Genomic DNA, 22,006 nt, shown 5'->3' on the forward strand with positions numbered 1-22,006 from the left:
TCTAGTAGGAAAACAAATTGGTGATGAAGTAAAATATATCTCATTCAGGCCCTTATTTATTTACCGTGACTGCCAGAATTCTGTCTCCTTGAACCCAGGAAGACTCAAACAGCAGAAGATACTCTTTCTGTTAAACTTGAAATAATTTTTTATTCATAGTTTAGGCTAAAAATCTTCCTTTGTGCCATATTCTCAGTGCTTGTCCAGCATGTACCTGGATTTCTTTTAAGTGGGTTTTTTTTCATTTGTAAGTGTTGTTGTTGCTGCCACAGCTATTCAGAAAACAGTTACTGAATCTGTCTGTCTGCACATGCCCTGTCTGCGTGTGCCTTTGGGAAGGAAGGATAGTTGGTTTTAGTTTCAGGAGACATAATGGTGCTTAACCATTTATTATAACACTTTTAAATCATGAATGGCAGTTATATCCTCAGTGTCAGAGGTTTAAACCAATCCAGAATAACAAAAAAGGAGAAAAGGGTCTCCCCCAAGCTGATTAAGACAACAGATCCAGGCAATTACATTTAATTACATACACAAAATTAGCGGATAGGTCAAAATATAGTAACAACACTTTATGCGGTCACAAGTCATACGGCCATAAACCAAATACAAGGGGCACAGTCACAGAGTGTAAAGGGTTTATTCACTTGCTGATAAATTAATTAACAAAAAAAAAATCAATGAAACCAGCCTCTTTTTGTATTAGTATTTATTTTATTGAATCTAAACCCTACATGACAGTAAAATATCGTCTTCAATCTGACAAATACTTTTCTAAAACGTATGATGAATACTCAAAACGAAAGATGGGAGGTGATGTTTGATCTATATTCTGTTTGAAGCCCAGCAGATGTCCAGTGCTGATAGAAAGGGGCAGCTACTGGGCTTTCCAATGATTGATGAGAACCCCATAAATATATTCATTCCTTTAGAATTTTTCTGATTCTTGTGCACAAGCATTAATGTAAACCTTTTCTGATGCTTTGTAATGAAATAGTGCTTATGACTGTACAAAGAATAAATGGATTTTTATGACACATATTCTTTACTAGGTGATGATGGTGAAGCTGTGTCTTGATGGTACAGAGTCTACATCTTGGCCTCCAGGGGTCTAAAAAGGACGGAAGTCCATCTAGCGAGACAAACAGCAAGTGAGTATTTTAAAAATGCAGATTTGATGTGTAGATTGTATTGAGTTTGTCTAACTGAGTTTGTCTAATTTTTGGTTTCTTTCCCTTCTCTTCAAACTGTTTTTGATGGCCAGACTATAAGTAAGGCTCATTCTTCCATACCAAAAATGTCAGATGTTAAGGCATCTGGGTACATAAACCCTGAAAAAAATCGCATCTAGTCTGTGTATCCAGCTGCACAGTGGCATTTTACCTCACAGAGTTTTGCTAGAAGAAAAAAAAATTGTGCCTGATACTTTGGTGCAGAAAAAATTGTAAAGATCAACCAATACAGAGCATAACAATTTTTTCATATTGCAGTGCCTAACTAACGCAGTACCTATAGCATCTTGTGAGACAGGTTAGTTTCAAAGTCTTCAGGGAAACTACAACTAAAACTAAGAAAGAGGATACAATAACAAGCGGTGTGTTACTTGCATGGCATTGTTTCTCTTGGGCCCATGAAATTTGGAAGCATTTATAGAGTCAATCTGAAGCCAGCTGGCATCTGATGAATTTCAACCTCAGTCTCTCACTTTCTGAAAAAATGAAAATACAGAAAACCTTTGCAAGCTAGTATAGCCGTCCTGTGAAGACTGGAAGCTGGTCAATCCTACCGTTAGCTCAATGTACCAAATTACACTAAATAAGTGGAACATTTTCCCAGTCAGCTTGCATAAAAAATTCAGGTTAGAAGACTTTGATACAAATACAACAAAGTATGTATTGGATTCCTAACCTTGTTGGAAAAAGAAATGAGTAGCTACAAGCTTTTGAATTCTACTTCACAACAAGAAGTCTCGTGGCTGGTCTGAATCCACAATGAAATTCCCGTCCTGATACCTCCAGCCATATCCACGTGTTCCGGACTTTTGTGGAACTTACGTGTGAACACCCAGCGCTTTCTCTTTGCTGTGTGTCACCAGCAGCTGGCTGGCTTAGCATCCTCTTGCCAGCAACAACGGGTGGACGCGGCTGGGAACGGCCCCTCCTGGACCTTTCAGGGTGGTGGCTTTCGCAGGGCCGAGCCCAGCTTGTGGGAGAAGGCTGAGGTCCCGGCCAGGCCGGCCCTTGCTGCCCGCGGGACTCGAGGCACCGCCCGGGGAGCTGGTGCGGGCTCCGCCGCCCGCGGCCGTTCCCGCGCGGGCGAGGACGGGCCGTGCGGGCGCGGGTGCCGCTGCGGGTGCCGGGGCCGGGCGCGGTGCCTGGAGCGCGGCGCGTCCCGCCCCGCGGGTGCCGGGGAGGGGTGTCCGCCGCACGTCAGCGCCGCCCGCGATAAATGCCCGGCGGGGCGGGAGCCGGGAGGAGAAGCGCGAAGTTCCTCGGGGCGGCGGAGGCGACGACGACCCGGAGGCCGGCGGGGAAGGCGGCGGCGCGCTCAGCGGCAGCCACTTGCCGCGGCTCCGCTGCTGGACACGTCCGCACCCGCCGCGCCGCTCCCACCGCGCCTGCCCGCCGCAGCGAGCGGGGCAAGGCCGTGCCTGCGCCCCCCGGCCCCGACGCGGGCCTGGCGAGGAGGTGGGCGGCGGAACGAAGCTGGCTGCGGAGAGACGAGGCAGCCGCCGCTGGAGGGGTAAGGGCATTGGTGAGGGGCGCCCGGCCGCAGCATCCCCCCCGCGGCGGGGGGAAGCTGGAGGGCGGCGGCATCCAGGCCGCCGCGGCGGCGGGGCGCTGCGGTGGGAGAGCGGCTCCTCGGGGCCGGCCGCTCGGTGCGGAGCGCGGCCGGGGCTGGGCTGCCGGCTGCGGGCGGCGGCGCTCCGGGGAAAGCCCGGTTCTGCCCCCTTCGCCTCTTGTTGTTTCCCTCCCGGGGGCTGGGTCCGGCGCGGTCGGTGCGGCGGGATTCACGCTTTTGCACTCAGGATGCGGGAGTGACCATGACTTTCCTACCTGAAGCACTCGGGCATGTAATAGGCAGTGTTGGAATATTGTAGTCTTGGAAGTGGTGCTACTTTTTCTGAGAGTTATCTATGCTTTCCTTTGTTTGGTGAAAAAAAATATAACTCTATTTCCCCTCACTTTCTTGGCCAACTTGAATACCTTTAGTTTTATTAGATTTTTGAAAATCATAAACCAAAAGCTGTAATCAAAGTCATATTTTGAAATGCATCAAGAGCGAATATTTCATATCAACTTTATTGTGTTTTTCAGTTGGGCAAGTCTTTTAACTTTTTTTTTGTTCTTAAATTTCAATACTGGAAGACCTTATCTATAGCCTAATCTTCGTTGGTGTCTGGCTCCTTTTAAGTAAATATGAAAAGCATGCTTTCTGCCATGTGGGCAGTGAAATGTGCGTGCCAGTGTACTATATAACACTACCTGAACAAAGGGAAGTTCGTAAGGTTGAAGATAGCTATCTTCCCAAAGCAACAGTGTATACTTGTTAGAATTAAAAAAGAAAAAAAAAAAAAGTAGCTTCCTGATTTCTCCCACTTAAAACAACATTGGCGAACTCCATGCAAAATACAGTTTGGCTTTTGTTGTTTAGTAAGTTCATACAGGCCAGTACTCCAGCCTCCAAATTACATTACTCTTTCTTGTGCATTTACAGCCAACAGAGCTGGAAGAAAGACTTTGTCTTGGAGCTAACTGCTGAGCATTTTGACATCATTCATCATGAAGTATGTAGTACAGGAATGCCTCAGAGTAACTACCTTGCTATTCATAGCTCAAGCAGTTTCTGCAATGGTTCTTCCCAATGCCACGCTCTTAGAGGAACTTTTGGAAAAGTACATGGATGAAGATGGTGAGTGGTGGATCGCCAAGCAGAGAGGGAAAAGGGCTATCACAGACAGTGATATGCAAAGTATCTTGGATCTTCATAATAAATTACGGGGTCAGGTGTATCCACCAGCTTCCAATATGGAATATATGGTAAGGAAAAACCGAAAGTGACATGCAGAAAGAAATGTTTGTAGAATAGTTACTGTCACTCAATTTTAGCTTGCTTTTTTCTCATTTAACGCACTTGTTACTTGTCTTTTTTTTTTTTTTTTTTTTGTACAGGGGTGAACTGTGAGATAAAAATGCCTGTTTGTGGATCAAATGTCATATTCTACTGATATTAATGGGTTTAACCTCTCACAGCTCTCCTGAATTTAAGTGTCAATTTCTCAGTGTAAGGGACCAATTTCTATAATTGCATTACTCAAAATAGTTTATTGTGGCCTAAGAAGTTACCATTTAAGAAGAGTACTGAACTATGGAGTTTCAAAATAACATGGATTCTCTCCCATGCTTCTAGGTCGGATGGAATTTCTGAGCAAAATGAAGCTCCCATAACCAGCAAGTCTTCTATTTAAGTTGGCATGTGCTACTAGACTGGAGTCCTGTATGTTCCTATGTTTAACAGATTAATAATGTAATACATAATTTCTGTTTATATTTTTCTCTTAAGAAGGCTCTGTGTTTGGTTTGTTATTAGTAGTGTATTATCTCAAGTTTTTGAACTTTGATTTTATGCCATACTTCAAGGCTAACTATATCTCTCCTTGCTAATTAGATCAAATCAAGTCTTTAGAGCTTTGACATAGTTGAGAGGTCTGACAAGAATAGGCAACTTCTTCTGTATTCTTATTTCTGCAGAAAAGCTCATGTCTTTCTCCTGTGTGCACACCGTGTGTTATTTGTTTATCTGTCCAGGCACCAGAGAAATGCCATTGCTATGGGTTGAGTTGTTTATACCAAGTATTACACAGATTTCCTGACACTTTCCATTGTAAGGCTATGACAGAGGATCAGATTAACACGTTTCAAGATGTAAATATCTTTCCCAGCTTGGAGTGATGCCTCTCAGCTTGGAGATGTGATTGAACTGAGCATATATATATGTGTCCTGTAGAAACCATCCTTGCTTAAACCATCAATAAAGGTGGTTTAACTTAAGTTTACCTATATGAGTGTTACTATATTAGACTAAGAGCCATCAGAGAATTAGGCGTCACGTTCCAGCTCCAAACAAAGGAATTATAATATCTGAAATCCCTTTAACCATTTCAGCTACAATTGTCTGCACATGTCCTTGAACTTTGTTTTCTGTTGTGACTTTTTCAGACCTTGATATAATATAGGTTACCTTTTTGTTCCCAGTAACTCGGGTTGATTTGTTTCTGGAAAACTTAAGAAAAAGTTGTCCAGTTTTTTTGTAAAATGAGAATAGGAAACACAGTATTGTTTTCCTATGTTAAAAGACTGCAAAACCTGAGATTCTACAAAAGGGTAGCTTTGATTTTTAGTTATGTCCTTTTTTCCATTCCTAATACGTTTGCCTGTGTTATATATCTTGGAAAGAAGACTTTGGATGTACTCATTGGAGTTAGATTTTTGACAGCTATATTCTTCAAATTTTCCTCCTGTACTGCATACACTTTGGCCTAGACTTTGTGTTAGGTCTATATCTGGAACAAGTGTTTTTGTTGTTGTTGTTTTCTGTGCTCCCCAAGGACCCCTGACCCAGAGTACAAGTAGCATGGAAAAGAGATTACTCATTTTTAATGTCAATGAGATATTCTTATGTCCCATTATTCAGAACAGGACAGCAGCTTTCAAGAGAGTGAGAGAGAGAGCTTTCAAGAGAACTGAGAATTGGGATGGGCAAGAGTTTGGGATTTGTGAACGTAAGGGATCTGTGTAAAGGATCTGGTCAAAGGGATGGGTACATTTTCAGGGACAGGGACCCATGAGAAGGGCACGGAGAGAGGTTGAGAGTCTGGTCGAGGAGATGTTGAGGAATCAGTGGTGTGGAGGCAAAGATTATTTGATGAATAGGTTTCTGGTCATTTGCACATATGTTTTTATGATACAGTTTGTAATTGTGTAATTTGCCACCTTGTTTTCTATATGAGGTGTCATAAAGGGCTGGTTTATTGTTTAATAAGAGCAAAACTTCAGTACAAAATTGTAAATGTGGTGTAGAACCACAGATTGAACAGCAAAGAAGGGACAATAAATGGTAGTTCATTAAGGAAGCATTATTTATTTTGTGTAACGACATTTCTTTGGAAAAACTAATATCTGGTCATTGTCACAGTGCATATATGCAAGAAATAATGCAGGCAAACTCCATTCTGTCATTTCATAATTTTCTGACAGATATTAAAATTGTATAATTATTAGTGCTAATTTTTTGTCCATAATTGAAACAAATGCCTGTTTTGACACTTAATAGTTACTTTATTTTTCTAGATGCATATATAGAATGGACAAATACCACTTTTTGAGATAAAGAAATAAGCACTCTTAGATGTGTTTTTCCAAGACACTGTGATCTCTGGATCAGTTTTCTGAATGACAGAAAGTTCAAACATCCAAGCATTGACAGAATTAAAACTATGTATGGCTATTTTTTTGTAAAATAAATGGGGATGTTTAATTAAAAAAAAAGTTTCATCAGATAGACTCATACCCCTAAAAACAAGTCCTTGCAATGTGATACATTAGGTCTTACCAAAGGTGAGTTCCAGTGCTCCAGAACAGGGAAACAATCCTTCTAAATGTTTGCCTAATGTTTGGCAAGCTAGATAAGTACAGCTGCAATACTTTTATCTACTTTTGGGGTGCTTTATTACTATAGACATGCTGGCAAAAAAAAATCTCTTGTTACGGGCACAGTCATGTCACAGTAGGTTCTGCTTGTAGAAGTGAAGTTTTATGTCTTACTGAATCTGAATGGAGGTGATCAAGGTCCAGGTGCCTCACTGATGCAGCCGTCTCTCTAGAAGTCTGCCATATGCTTGGAACTGGGGACAAGAGGTGTGGTTTGGGGTTTTTTTGTGGGTTTGGGTTTTTTTTTTCTCTCTTCTCTAGCGTAAGTCATGAAACTGGCTCCCCTACATGGTGAATCAATGCATAGCTAAGGAATGGGAGGCACGAAGAACCACACTTTAGATAGGAACTATTGGTTATATGCCTTACTTTCAAAGTCCAGCCGTACCTTTGAAAGAACCACAGGGCTAATGCCACATTCTAGTTTAAGTTGTGCAGAGGAGAAAATTTTTGAGGATGGTCTCCAGCATGTAAGATCTCGGTTCTATTCAAAAAAACCAAAACAAACAAAACAAGCAAACAAACAAACAAAACACCCCCCCCCGCAACAAGAACAACAAGAAGAAGATGAAAACGTTGAGTTACTGATTTTTCTGTACAGCTGACCACTCCCCTTTATGACTTGAAAAAGAAGAATGCTGGGCTGTCACAGTTCAGAGACCTAAAGTTATTAGCTGCAGTAACATTCACAGTAGATATGTCTAATGAACAGAATGTTCTCATGGTTGTCTGGCTGAACTTACTGGATGAAAAGTTCATCTTCCCAAGTATTGTGGCTCTGGTGGTGAGCGGTAGTGGGTTCCTAGGGTAGGAGGGTAAGAATAGAGCATGTGAACAGAGAAACTTCTGCAATGAAACCTCCCAGCTTCCAGCAAACTGCGGTTTAGGGTATTCCTAAATCTGTCACTGTACTTTTTGCGTTGAACAGTCCCAGGTGGGATTTTCTTTTATTAATCTGAAAGCTTTTGAGTCCATTGGTATTCTTTGAATCCATTGCATCAAGCTGCAGAGGTCTATAAATTTAATTATGCATGGTATGAAAAAGTACTTTAAAAAAAATAATTTACTCAGTGGTCACGTTGTTTTCAGCCGAAGAGCCCTACTCTTCTTACTTGAAAACTTCTCTTATGTGAAAAGATATTCCATTTTGTTTTCCTTCTCTATCTGCTATAGCTCTACTGTTTTCCTTTTATTTCAGAGAGAACAAATCAAACTGTTGATAGTTATAGCTTCCTAATAGTGTTTAACATTCATTTGCTTTTTGACTGTGGCTGATCTGGAACTGACGTTTTCATAGAGCTGCTCACAATGGCTCCAAGATCTTTCCAGTGTGCTAAGAGGTCATTTACTACACTGCTGTGTATGTTTATTTGGCTGTAATCTCCAGTAATGTCCTCATTATTTTGCATGTGTTGACAATGAATGCCATCTACTATATTGTTTTCCAATTACTTAGAATTAGCGAGTCTTCTAGTTCTATCTTTTATTTTCTTATCTTATTTTTAACTACCTTAAGTAGTTAATACCATCTTGCACTCCCTTTTCTTGGGCTGTTGTGAAGAAAGTATATAGCAGAAGACCATGGACACATCTTTTAGGAAATTTGAAAAATTATTTATTATTCTTAAATCTGTTTTCTGTCTTTTACCACGTTTTTATTTCTCTCATGCTGGGTTTATTTTTTTTTTAATAACTTAGTGAGGAATATTTTAGGAAACCTAACTTCCCTTAACCATTTCCCGTGTCCTGTTGACACCTTCAGAGAAGTCTAATATATTTGGGAGGAATTCATATTATCCATATATTTAATACGTTTCTGAACTTGTCCTATGAAATAATCTCGATAGAAGTCAGTTTCTAGCCTGCAGTTTCTCAGAATCTACTGGAAACTTTAAAAAATATTAACATCCATGTGCTGTTTTTTCGTTACTGTGGCAATGTATCTTAAGTCCGATATGGATTGTCTGGCTTGCCTTTTTCCGTATGGAAGGATTCTGGCGTGAGCACTTGCATGCCTCCTCTGTAGGCAACAGCAATCCAACAGATTCAGTTAACTCCTCTGCACTGGCCTTATATGACCTTATGACTGCATGTTAGATCATTCTTTCCTAGACTTCTTCGTTCAAGGCTGAGAGAGTTGTTGAATTGTCAACGTTACGACTTCTATGGCAAAAAAAAGAAAAAAAATGTTTCTTGAAGTTATAATGAACAGTTTATTGTGAAAACATATGGTAGATGCATACTGTATATATGTTCGTCCTGCCGCGTGCTGTACACAACTGTTTCCTAGTGAAGAAAGCAGTAAGGAATATTTTCTTTTTAGTGTGCACAAGAATTTAACAGCACTAGAAAGAGAGCAGAGAGTGATGATGTTCCCCAGCTGCCCTTCCAAAGCACCATAACAATGCTTATCAGAGCGTTGTATAAAATATCAGACTTTTGACATTTCCCATCCTGGGTCATTAACACCAGCGTGGCCTTCACACCACGTACGTGTTTGGGGGACATCTGTATGTAAGAGATATCTGAACTAGTACTGAAAACTGAAGCCAAGCGCTGCTGGCTGTAGTCCGTCTGACCAGAGCAGGGTGCTCCCGTGGCTCTGGTGTCCCTGCCTGTTCCTCTGCTGTCCTGGAGCCATCTGTGCCTGCACAACCTCCCTGGGCAAACGCCTGGCCTTTAACACAAAAATGGGAACCATCAAGCTTTGTCATACACTTGCCAATATGTGTTATCATTTTGGAATACAGAAAGCAATACATTCTTCCTGTGGTTAAAATAGTTATTTGGCGGATTGACTTTAGACACCCTTATGCGTTCTACTGCCATCAATCCCACCCCTAAATAAGTATCATACAAGAGGCTGTGACCAAATTAAGAAATCGGTACATGTGTTTGCTGTACAGACTGGATTGATGTGGAAGGTCTTATTTTACCTTATTCAGTTAGAAAGGGTTTTATTGAATTATTAATAAATTCTTACTAGATTGTAAAGTGTCAATAAAGCTCAAAATACTCGTTTTAGGCACCTTAACCTTGCAACTTCCTAACCTCTTTATCTTTTTAATTACTTCTTCTTTCTAAGCATTATTTGTGGATCATGGACTGAATTTGCAACTTTTTTTTCCTGATAATTTCATTGGCAACATTGCACCTTAATAACTCTGAACATATTAATGAAAATGGAGGGTTTTTTCCATGCTGATCATGGTCAACACTTTAAAAATAGTTGTTATTACTTGGATAACAGAAGTTGTTAGTTCCTTTATATTCCCAAGAGTTATACTCTGCAAACAGAGAGGACTCACCAAGAATAAAATTTACAAAAGCAATTTTGACTAATGAATTTATAATGCATTCTATTTTACATTATTCTTTTAGTATTCATTCTTTGATTTCATATGTATTTTCCCAAACAAATGAATAAGTCTAACAGCTTATGTGAGATCCTCTTTCCATGCATCTGCCTTTGCTGTACTGAAAAGTGTTTAGGTTCCCACCTAGATAGATAGCAATGCATTTCAGCCTGGTATTTCTTAACACCTAGCGACACACTGCACTTTATAATTACTTTAATTGCAGAACATCTCTGTCCTCTAGGGCAAGGAAGCCTTTACTTATTAATTATTTTCAGTTGTCATTTGGCAAGATCCTGCTGATACATGCTAGGGATGTCGTTGCAAAACCCATGCTTTGCTTCTATGAAGTTTTATTTTGCAAACCTTCTGAAGAAAGTACAATCTTCTAGAGGTCCTTTTTAAAAAGTTCAGATTAGAATAATTTATTTGGTGCAGCTGCGTGGTTCTTAGGAACAATTATGGATGTGTATCTGGCAGCAGTATTGGATCCGTATTTTGTTCACAAGGAAAAGAAATACTTATACTGATTCATACTCTGTGTTGGTTTAATACCTCTGAAGGTCTTAGCTTGAAAACCTTGATAGTGATGTGTTGAAAGTGCTGATACCATATAGTTCCTTTCAAAACCATGACTGACTCGTGACTTCTGTGGGGCCTTATATTTTGGGAGGCTTGAAGATTTGACCCTCCATTTCAGTAACTTCACGAAGACTTCAGAAGAAGAAACTTAAGAATGACGGACAATATTTCTCAATTAGATTTTTCTTAATTTTTCCTCAGGCAAATTCCTGCTGTATTTAAGTACAGATCATTGGACTTTGGATCATATGAACCCACTAGCAGATAGAGCTCTAGCATGGATAATGGTAAAACATTGTTCATGTCATCATAGTGACTGAATAAGGATTGAAATAAATTTTTGGCTATTTTGTGATACTTTTATATCCTATGATCTGCATAAGTCTGGATGTAGCAGTTTCTCTCTCTCTGTCTCTCTCTCTGTATCTGCCAGCTTCCAGCAGAGATTTTTTGTCTGTAGTATACTTAAGAGAATTGAAACAGCATTAGGAAACATAAAGGAAGGCCTCGTAGTGGACTTACACATTTTGGTGATTTTTTTTTTTTTTTGTGCTGAGTAGAACTTCCCTTTTAAATTTTCTAGACCTTTCTGACAAAACATTTTCATGTCTCTGTGTGGTGTGTCTTGTCCATTTTGCCAAAGCTCTTCAGGGACACTTGGTTAAAAACAATTCCCATTCATTTCAAGTAGAGGACTTTGGTTTGTGGAACCCCTGAAGTGGCTGGAGAGCACTTTGGGTGCCAAGAACAGAGCAGCTCTTTTCAGAGTGAACCTGCCTCCTTCCCTCTGGTTTTCCACTTTTCTGCTTCACTTCAAAGGTTGGTGGAAGTGCTTCAACTTCTTTGCCTGTGCTCAAAAGCTACTGACACTGCATCAAAGAACACAGTGACGTTGACTTATCCTCTTATTCTCTCTGGCAGTTTTAGCAAAGGATTGTGCAATGTGAAGTGGCCAAGAAAGCAAGTGGATAAGTCCACATTATGACTTTTATTGATGTAATGCCAACAACAACTAAGCAACTCCAAGTAAAGAAACTGAAAGAGGAAGGTAGCAGAAAGGCTCACTGTCTCAAAGTTTAAGGGAGCCTTCCCAAATAAAATAGTTAACAACACAGGACAGACACTGTTCATCTTTTATTTTTGCTGTCAAGAGAACTTCTTCATCCCCAATATCAAAAAGATTATTAAAAATTCATCAGTAGCAGAGAATCAGAGCTTAAATACAAAATACAAGCTGAACACAGAAAGAATCAATGAGATTTATAAAAGTAACTCCATGCAGCCTGTCATCTTCATGATATCTGCCTGGGAATCTTCTTCAAATTAAGATTTTTTTTTAATTGAAGAAAAAAAAATTCTTAACATATTTTCATTGAATGCTAGATATGAGTTTATCCTTTTATCTATAAATAGAGTCCTCAACCTTAGATTTGATGTAAGTAGAGTGACTATCATAGTTAGAAAAGCATGATTCATTAAGACCATCTTCTGCCCATATAGAGAAGGACAATTTTTACTTTATTTTGAAGGTAGATAGCAGTTTCTTAAAATGATGCTATTTCACTCATTAAATCCAGAATTTTGGCTGCCTGTTAACATGTCACAATATATTTGTCCTGAATTCCCTGGTGGATTTCCAAATGGTCAGGTACTTCTTTAATACATTTTCCAACTCTCTTTTTATAGATCTTATTTAAACATATTTCTAATGGTAGTGCCAACTCACATATGATCAATGGGTGCTCTCTGGCAGTAAGTTCAGTTCACTTATGTGAAATCACAGTGGTCATCTTTTAAAAGCAAACATTTACTGTGACACATATTTGAGATACTGCAGCTAATTCCTTTTTAAAGTCCAGGAAATTCTGTAGCACCTGAAACTCTGCTGTGTGAAAGCCATCGGTTACAGCTAGTTTATCGTGGTAATCGCCACTAGGATTTGAGTTAAGGACCCGTGCTCTGGTCAATTCGTAATTAGCTATAAATATTTATTAATACTATTTGTAGCAAATGGGTGTAATTCATACTTTGACAATGGACAAAATGCAGAAATCAAGATCAGCTCTCACATCGCTGTTGCTTATCTTCTGTTCATGTCAGAATGTAGAAGTGAATAGATGATTTTTAGTCATGTTCTAATAGTAAGTCTTTATGCACTGCTTTTAAAAAGTAGCAAAGTAAATGTACTGTTTCAGGACGCCTTGGAAAGCTGAATATTCCAACAAGGTTTTTTTAACATGCTCAGAGTACACACAGAATTAAATGTGATTAGTCATGTCTGCTGGTTCCTATTCCTGGTTTTACTTTTTGAACACAAAAAGCTCAAACACATGAAACTGTAATAGGAAGATACTTCTAAATATTGGTGAAATTTATTCAGTGTTCGGGAACAATATTTTTGGCCTCATACCGCTTTCCTGTTTCCAGGTAAAAGCCACAGTTTTCCTGCTTTTTACTCTTTTCCAAAAGAGCAGTTGAAACCTCAGGCTCTATTCAGGGATCTCTGCCCAGTTTAAAGCTCTGTAAACTCTTGTCTACCACATGGTAGCATGTGAGGTCCTTACCATTTCATTTCTAGGCAGGCAGTTGTCCTCCAATGGAAAATGGATAACTAACTTTCTTGGTAGTGGAAAGTTGAACAATTTTAGCTATCCTCTTTCTTTGTGCTTAAAGGCTATATCAGTACTAGTTAGTATGGTTGGCTTTGTATGTTCAAGGAGAGTTGTCTGGTGTTTCAGTACTCCTGAGTTTTTGTGGTCACTCTGCTGTATGCTATAAGGGACCTTGGGCTAGTATGGAGGTAAGCATCTGAGTCATATCCAAGTTACTGACTTTTCAGATGTGCTAATTATCAGTACTTTCCCTGGACGTCCTTCAGCAGCTTTGCTACAGATGAAAATGCCTCACCCATGTGTAACTGAAAGCCAAGCTGATGAAAACTGCTAATGTCTGTTCATCAAGAAGATATCATGTCAAACCAATCTATTTTAGCATAGTGTCTCAGAGAGAAGTTATAGGTGTCATATTTTTGACTCAGGAGAGTTTTTGATGTTCTCCACCCTGACATTTTTGCAAATGAAAATTGACAGAAACTCCTTGTTAAACTGTCAGGAGATTGAAGGTGTTGATGCTGTTGGGGCCTATCGCTTTTTGGTTAAGCACTTAGGTTATGACTAGTGTGAGCAAAGAATACACTTGAAAACTTCATAATACGTTAACAGGGACACAGGTTAAGGTTGTTTTAGAGAACACAATCAAAATTAGAAGAACTTGACAAGTGGAAGTAATGGCCTGGAATCAACATGATGAAATTTAACTGCAAGATATGGAATAAGGAAGAAACCAAACAGGTAAAATACAAATAATAAAATGTAGAGGTAACACTCCAATAAAATGATGCAGGAGTTGCACTGAGTTAAAAAAATACTGTGAGACAGCAATCTGTGAAAGGAGACTTCTCTGTGTGAAACTGATGAGACCTTGTCTGACATGCAATGTCCGGTTTTGTTCACTTTTTTAATAAATGGTCTTGCCATTCCAGAGAGAATTAATAAGATTAATGGAATTGATTATAAACACAGAATATGTGATTTATGAGGAAGGCTGAAGGAATGAAGCATCTGAATTTGTTTAATCTGGGAAATAACTGTTACAGGAGAGTGATTTGTTTTTTCTTGGCAATAAAACATCAGCTGGCATTGCATGGCATACTAAGGAAATCATCTTTACTCTTACAGCCATAAAACTCCAGAAGAAAATGACAGTAAATATTATTCTGAAACTACTGTTACTAATTTTAATTTAGAAAATGTAGATAATACACATATATTTAATTCTGCCTCAGTGGAAGAGGCTAGATAGACTACAGTCAAGATCAGTCTCTTGAAGCATTTTTCAGCTTTACCGTTGTGTGATTTTGTGCTGGTACCATGCAGCGGATTTCTAGTTCTTAACTGTATTTCTGGCTTATTTGTTCATGGCATTTCGCATGCTATGTTTCATCTTTCCTTTTTTTTTTCCTTCTCAGTGTTATTAGTGTTAAAGAATACAGTGGATTCTATTAAAAAGTAAATAAATACCCATACTGTACTGTGGTATTTACTTTACCACTCTCTCCCTATATTTAGAATGTATACAGCAATGAGGTATTTATACTATGCCATGGTAAATGTTTACTTTCAGTGATGCCCGCTGTACTTACTTTTCCATCTTTACTGAGCTTAAATTTTAGCTCATTTTTGCTTTCCATATAGTCCCATCCCATACGTTTTTTTCCGCCTTCCTATGTATATGAAAATCTCTCCAATTAAAATGTTATCACTGTATTTTTTGTATTTTACTGGAAAACATTTTTTTGTGCTACTGGTCTTGCCAGTTCTGTTGCAATACCAGTTGGTATAATTGGTAGACGCTCTTAGACTGGTCTGCCTTGGGCGACAATGTGCTCTTTTGATTCAACATTCAGAAAACACAAATGGTGGGATTCATCTCACTAAGCTTTTGATGTCTGTGGTGTAGATGTCTGCATTTGAGCCAGTCTCCTTTACAACTAGTAGTGAAAAATGAGAATTTCCAACACACAGTTTATCTCAATTAAAGGTGGGTAGCTAAAATTATCTCCCTCTATAGGTGCCTATTTGTCTGGGTAACTGCAAAGGTAATTTAGGTAATTAGCTCAGATGTAGGTATCTGCCTGGAGGCTGTTTAAATTTGTGGGAGGTTAATCCCACCCCATGTGATTAGTTTGACTGTTGATGAATTGTGATTTAAGCTGCGGTATCCTCGCTGAAACATCAGCTCCTCCATAAGCAGAACATCGGTTTCAGTCTGCACGTTACCTGAACCCTGTATTGACAGAGGTTAAATACCATAATTTGTAGTCCAGTCTGTAAAGTTAAACTGGTGTTAGTAGTGGTTTATTTTAATGTGATATGTTGTAAACCAGAAGGATTCAGAAGATCCATATTGCATGCAACATCCCTGCTGCAAAACTTGTAACGCTCTGGGATAGAACAAGAGCTGGCAGCTGGAGTCAGCAGCTGCTACTACCATTCGGTTTCATCTGCCACCTGGGTTTTATCCTCAGCTAGTCTATCATATGGGGAACATTTGTGAAATGCTGATAGTGCCATTCCTGTGTGAATGTCTTTGGCACACCAGGTTTTAACAAGATACTGATGAAGGCAATGCCAGTGTTGGCAAGTGTTGTGGTGCAATAGGAGCAGATTTGTAGAGCAAAAGAGTTGGTGCTGAGGACCTGACATTCATGGTGTCTACATTTCAGGAGTCTTTATTTTGAACTAGGTCTAATCTGTGGGAATTGAATACCCACTAACAACTGCAAAGTGTTAGATACACTCTTGGAGCACAACTCCTGGCATTTTATCTTGAAAGGATCCGGTTTGTCCTCTGAGAGTGCTATGTGATGCACAGTAAGTGGGAGTGATCAGGAGTTTCATTTCTAACCCACATTTCTGATCTAAATTTAGAAAAAAAACCACCAACCCTAATCCACTTTGAGTTCAGTCGTGGTGGTACTGAAATAATAATATAATATAACATAATATATAATCACTATATTATGGTCTGTATCTGATGTTTCATCTCTTGGAAATTTTTCTTAGATTTTTGTTCACATCTGCTTTAAGGATGGACTAAATAATTAAAACAAATGCTATTTTCATTAAGCTACTGACGATGGTATCATAGGTCTACATTTTCTCTGTGAGCATACAGGTATATATTTCTTCTGACTCAAACAACTAATTCATGAATGTTGTGGAAGAAATTATTGAATTAAGTTTAAATCGTCAGAATTATGTCATTCCAGTCTATATTTCAGTAGCCAGCCACTGATGACACTGGTTAAAACACGACAAATGCCTAATTCTGGTAGGGAATAAAATACTATGTTGCTGTGATTCTTCATATTCTTCCATTTTTATTCTGACTTTTTTTTTTTAAATGACAAACACCTTGGCATGTTAAAGAATCCTTAATTAGTTCTGTATTGGTTTGAAGTTCTTCATTATGTACATTTCTCTGAATGGACATTTTTATGTGTTTTTGGAAACCGTTGCTTATGTATTTGCTTTCCTACCTTTATTTTTTTTCTTCACTGCTTTAATTAGGAAGGGAACACTAGGAGAACAAAAGCCTTTTGAATTTTATGAAATGAAACATGAAAATATATGTTTCATGTCCTTTCTTTGTGTATGGAGATGCTTTCATTGTTTGAAGCCAAAACTTTGCCGTCATGTAAGTGAAACAAGGGATTGCTATTAAGAGCACAAGAATAAAACTCCTATTCCAGTAAGGAGATAGGTTTTATATACTTATACAGATTATTTTACATGTTTGTTTCATTTAGCCTGACATGTGAGCAAACACAGAACAAATATGATAAAATGCATTCTGTTTAGAGCTAATCTGCCTGGATTGGCATGAAAATACTTTAACAGTCTTTTAATCCTTATCAGTTTTTCTTCATATGACTTCAATCAGAGTAATTAATTTAGGGAGGAAATTTCGATCTCTCATTTTAACTACTGGAAGAGAAGGACAAAAATCAAGGTAGCATCACTAAGATAAAGGAACATCTTCCTGTTCTTGATCCAGTCTGAAGCAACGATTAGGCATGTTTTTAAAGCAACAGATAACCTTATTTAAATTCCAACTGTGTAACTGTAGAAACGGCCTTTAAAAATATCCTTAAGCTGATTTACCCTGTGTTAGCTGTTATAGGGGATTGCAGTCTGTCAGATTTCTTTTACAAGTTTTTCATTTATTTTCAGAAATTCTGTACCCGTTCATGATGTTATTAACACTTGTGTAAAATTTTTACATCACTGAAGTAGTCAGATATAGATTTAATCTGAGATTAGGATATCAATTTCCCCTTTTTATTAACAATCATTAGAGCATTCCTGGAGATTGAGAAACACTTTTTCATTTCTACATTGATTTGGAGTTGTGTTGTAGGGACTGGAGACCCAGGTAACTGTGACTTCTACTCTCTTCTGTGGTGTGTGGAGGGTTTTGTTTGTTTGTTTGTGGTTTTTGTTGTTGTTGGTTTGTGGTTTTTTTGGTTTTGTTTTTTTTTACTGGCTTTAGGAGATTATTGGTGTTGTAATCACTTTTTTCATTTTAAAGTCTCTGGGAATCAAGAAAGTGACTTGGATCTCTAGGAAACTCTTCGGAACTGGGACAATGGGTCATTTCTTCCAGAATATTTCATAAATTCGATGTAACTTAGGAGAAGTTGTATTAATTCCAATTTCTTTTACAGACGCTTTAGGAAGTGGTGGCATTGATGAGAAAATGAGACAGTTGGTGAACACTGCAATTAAAGAGATTGTTTACTATGCACGATTTAAACTTGACAGATTTTTTACGTCTGAATATGTAATGATTTTGAGATTTACTCCATCACACCCCCAAACAATAATTAAATAATTAAAATGAAGAAGAAATTAAATTATATCTTGATAATCTGCTTGGTGTACCTCCATGCTGTGGACTGCAATATGGCACTGAGATACCTGAAATAGCTTTGAAATGACTGGCTCCGTTAACAGTAATAGTCATTGTGTATTTGAGTGCATTTGAATTCAAACATTGTCTTGATGAAGAAGAAGCAATGTTGAGTTGTACTGTAGGTCAATATTTCTTCATGACCACCTTCTCATCCAAAGAAACCCCTGAATCAAACAAAACATTGTCTGGCAGGATAATAGGCAGCATTTTCTGGCAATAAACTATGGTAGCTATACGTGCATGATGTCCATGCCAGGTGTTTTTTGTATCTGGCTTTAAAAATAAGGGATTTAGGTGTTAAAGGTGCAGAAACAAATGAATCCTTTCTTCTATGGCACACACAGAGAATTTCCTGACCAGCTGACTCTTCTGGAGTGAATTCATTGTATGGTGCATGCATCAAGGAGAAAAGTAAGACGTGTGATAGAATTTACTGCAAACCCAAAATAAATATGCAGGTTTTATGACACCTGATTCACTCCAGATATCTCATAACATTTTGAAGTTGGGGTTATCTGTTGATTGATCAGCCTACTCTGCCTTTTGGTTAGGAAGTATAATTGGCTGAATTCAATCCTTACACAGCAGCAACTATTTACTGTCAGATTTCTGATTATTTTTATAACAAAACTTTTCATTCACTACTTTTTGTGAAAATTTTGGTGATTAAACTTCAAGCAAAATTAATGAGTGTATGAAATGTATGCTGTGGAATTCCATAGCATAGATAAAAAGATAACTGGGTTTAAATTCTGCTTTATGAGACAATTGCCATGGGATAGTATCACAGACATTTTACAGAAGTACTGAAATACGAATTACTCAAGTTTTAAAAATCATTTTCTTTGTCCACTGTTACAAAGATTAGATTGCTAAAGCTGTTTTTTTAGAGAACAGTTGATAACTGAATAAATGACGCAAAGATATTTTTATATAAAAATTTACCATGCTAATTAAAACAATGTATCTCATTAGGCTGAACAGTTACTTTCTTAGTACATTTTAAAGATTTCTTATTTCTTTGAGCCACTAATAAACAACAGTTGTTTAGCCTGTTAATGCTAGTTAGAATACTTTTAAATTTTTGATTAAAGAAAATGGAAAAATTTCAATTGAAATGAAATTTGATTTTAATCCTCTATTTACTTGTTTCCAATGAAAACTGCCAAAAATTGTCATTAGCTCAATTCTGACTTCCCTATTACTTCATTCTCTTCCATCGCTCTCATATATGTCATGAGCTGATGACTATGGAGTTTCTGTCATTAGACCTGTCATTATGATTGACATGGAAGGGCAGTGACCAAGAAAGTCTGTTACCACTGTCTTAGAGGACTTTAGAGCAGAATGAAGCTGCTTCAAGGACAGTGCAGTATGATGGGCTTCACTTCATCATAAACAGTAGTAAATAAAAATCCTGGAAAGCACCAGTGGGACAGATTTAAACTCTTAACATAAAAAGAAATAGAGCGATTAGCTCATGGATGGGCCTTAAGCTATGACCTCTTGCCCTTAATTAATTGTGCAGATTCCTTTCTGAGATAATCTTGCACACACAAACCCATTCTTGGGGAGAGTGGCGTTGGCTCTCTAGCTCCCATACCAACCTTTTCTGGAGTCAGGAGTGACTATGCAATGAGCAAAAATACCCGAGCACCCCACGTTCCTCATTACTCATATTGTCTCCTGCGCTATGCTTCCTGCAAAGAGCTTCAGTGCATCCCTTCTGCTCAGCCATGAAGGTTATTTCTTTGCTGCAGCTATGGCTGTGGCCTAGAAGTGTGCCCATCTCTGGCTAGGCAAGCAGGAGAGAGGGGAAGGCAATATTTTATACCTGGATGAAGGCAGAGAAAGAGTTAAAAAAGAAGGAACTTTTTTGAAGACAATATCCAATCTCAACAATACCTTGGAGTGTGGGTGTTCATCTGTGAGGAGGATTAACAATGAATTTAAGTTTTGCGTCAAATGCTGTTCTTGCAGACTTCTGAATGGCCATGCCATACATAACTATCATTAGGCTTTAAAAGGAAATTTTGTTAAAGATAACTGCTTCACAAGCTCAAGGAATTGATTCAAGCAACTACTGTTGACTACCTAGCTCTGATTTTCCAAAAAATCATTATTTCAGTTAAAACAGCTGCATAAAATATTTTGAAACTTGCATGGAGAACCGCCCCCCCCCCCAACAACAGTACAATTCCTTTATCTGTGACTGCTGTTTTCAGAGCTGAACATGTGGAGGGATGCTTTACAAGAGCATATATTGTGGCATTTGTTTTAAAATGTTAGTCTCGTGACTCTGCTATAGAATGATGAAGCAATGGTACTACAATTTATAAGAAAAAAATATGTATAGGGGAGAAGTGTGTTAATCCTTACGTTTTTTACAATGGGTACAGCAGGAAAAAGAACTATTTATGATGGTGCAACAAGGAAATGGAAGAGGAAATGATTTATACATATATGATTTATACAAACTATCACATAACTTTCTAATTTAAGATGGGAATGTTTTCTTATGAAAATTAAAGAATGTTGTGGCTTGTGACGTTGAAATATAGGTTCAGCAGGGTGAATAGAAAATTCTTACTGTTTCCTAAAGTCACTGAGTTTTGTATCCATATGTGGGTTAAAAGCTTTATTCTGTCATTATTATACCATTAGAGTAATTCTGTCAAAATAAATGTTGCATTTTGGGAGTCAGAATGTACCCTGTAAATTCTAATTTGCTGATAATAACAACAGACACAATGGAATTCAATACATTAGAGGGTTTTGAAGAAGAGAACCAAGAGCAGATATTCAAGGATTAAACTGGGTGATATTGAAGTCCTTACATAACCATGGTCTTGCATAACCAGGGACATATTTGATTTTAATGAGTTACCTGATTAATAAGGTGAAAACTGCATGTTAAAATCAACAGAAAAAAAAAATCTAGCACATGGAATTTGTCTGTTATATTTCTGTATTCTTTGGCTATGTTAAGGAGTTTTTTACCTTTAATCTGTGCCAATAAAAAGTAGACATTGTCTCCAGTGACTGCATGGGAATTTGGGTTTGGAAATACTGAATTACTGTTATTTAGATAACAGTCTCACTCTAAGAAACTTGGTCTGAACTTATGATGAAATAATTGAGCTGCTATCAAGAAATCTATTTCCTTCCTGGAAGTATTTCAGTTTCCTACCCTGAGCATTGGTATCAGAGAGTCAGATATCTAGAAACTATTTCTGCAACTATCAGGAGATTTAAGAAATCAAGCAGCAGTATGGATACTTTGCACAAGAGAGACCACTTTGAGCAAAACCCAGCTTAATGCAGTAAAACCTATGCATACAGAGTATGGTATAGTTTCCTTCTAGAAGTCTAGGTTTCAGTATGCTTTTGAAAGAAAGAAACTTGCATTTGCCTTTCAGCTACAAGCCTATTCTTCCATGTCCCTTAAAGAATAAAAACCAAAGATATAAAATTGTGATATAAAACCATTAATAAACTTTTTCTTTAACATGTCCTAAGCATGCGTCTTACTAACATGACTGCCTCCATTTTTACCAAGTTAGCCATAAAAGCAATGAATTACAGCCTTACTCCAGTTTCTTATTTTGTGTTTACACTGTGTATTATTTCAACAAAAGCTGATTATAGAAAAGGAAGAGAAAATCATTTTCATTTCAAATAAGCTATTAATTTAGAGGAAATAAAGCCTTATGTTGAAAGTGGCTTGGATAATACCCTTTTGTCTAAGAAAATGCCTGTTATTAAAAAGAAATCTTACAAGACAGAAAATGTACTTAATTTAGCTTGGAAAGTTGAACTAAG

The 22,006-nt window shown here is 38.1% G+C and overlaps 1 protein-coding gene across 3 annotated transcripts in view; it reads left to right on the forward strand.

Annotated features, from left to right (window-relative positions):
* Window positions 1-2,542: 2,542 nt before the first annotated feature.
* Window positions 2,543-22,006, forward strand: part of CRISPLD1 (cysteine rich secretory protein LCCL domain containing 1) — a 41,144-nt gene continuing 21,680 nt past the window's right edge. For 2 of the 3 annotated variants that reach the window (XM_065628187.1, XM_065628186.1), the window contains exons 1-2: window positions 2,543-2,742; window positions 3,718-4,040. In XM_065628187.1, coding sequence (XP_065484259.1) covers window positions 3,783-4,040 — 258 coding nt within the window. In that variant the 5' untranslated portion in view covers window positions 2,543-2,742; window positions 3,718-3,782. Of the gene's footprint in view, window positions 2,743-3,717; window positions 4,041-22,006 lie in introns of those variants that run through there. The other variant, XM_065628188.1, reaches the window with a different exon arrangement.

This window comes from Caloenas nicobarica, chromosome 2 (genome assembly GCF_036013445.1).
Source record: "Caloenas nicobarica isolate bCalNic1 chromosome 2, bCalNic1.hap1, whole genome shotgun sequence".
Lineage (NCBI taxonomy): Eukaryota > Metazoa > Chordata > Aves > Columbiformes > Columbidae > Caloenas > Caloenas nicobarica.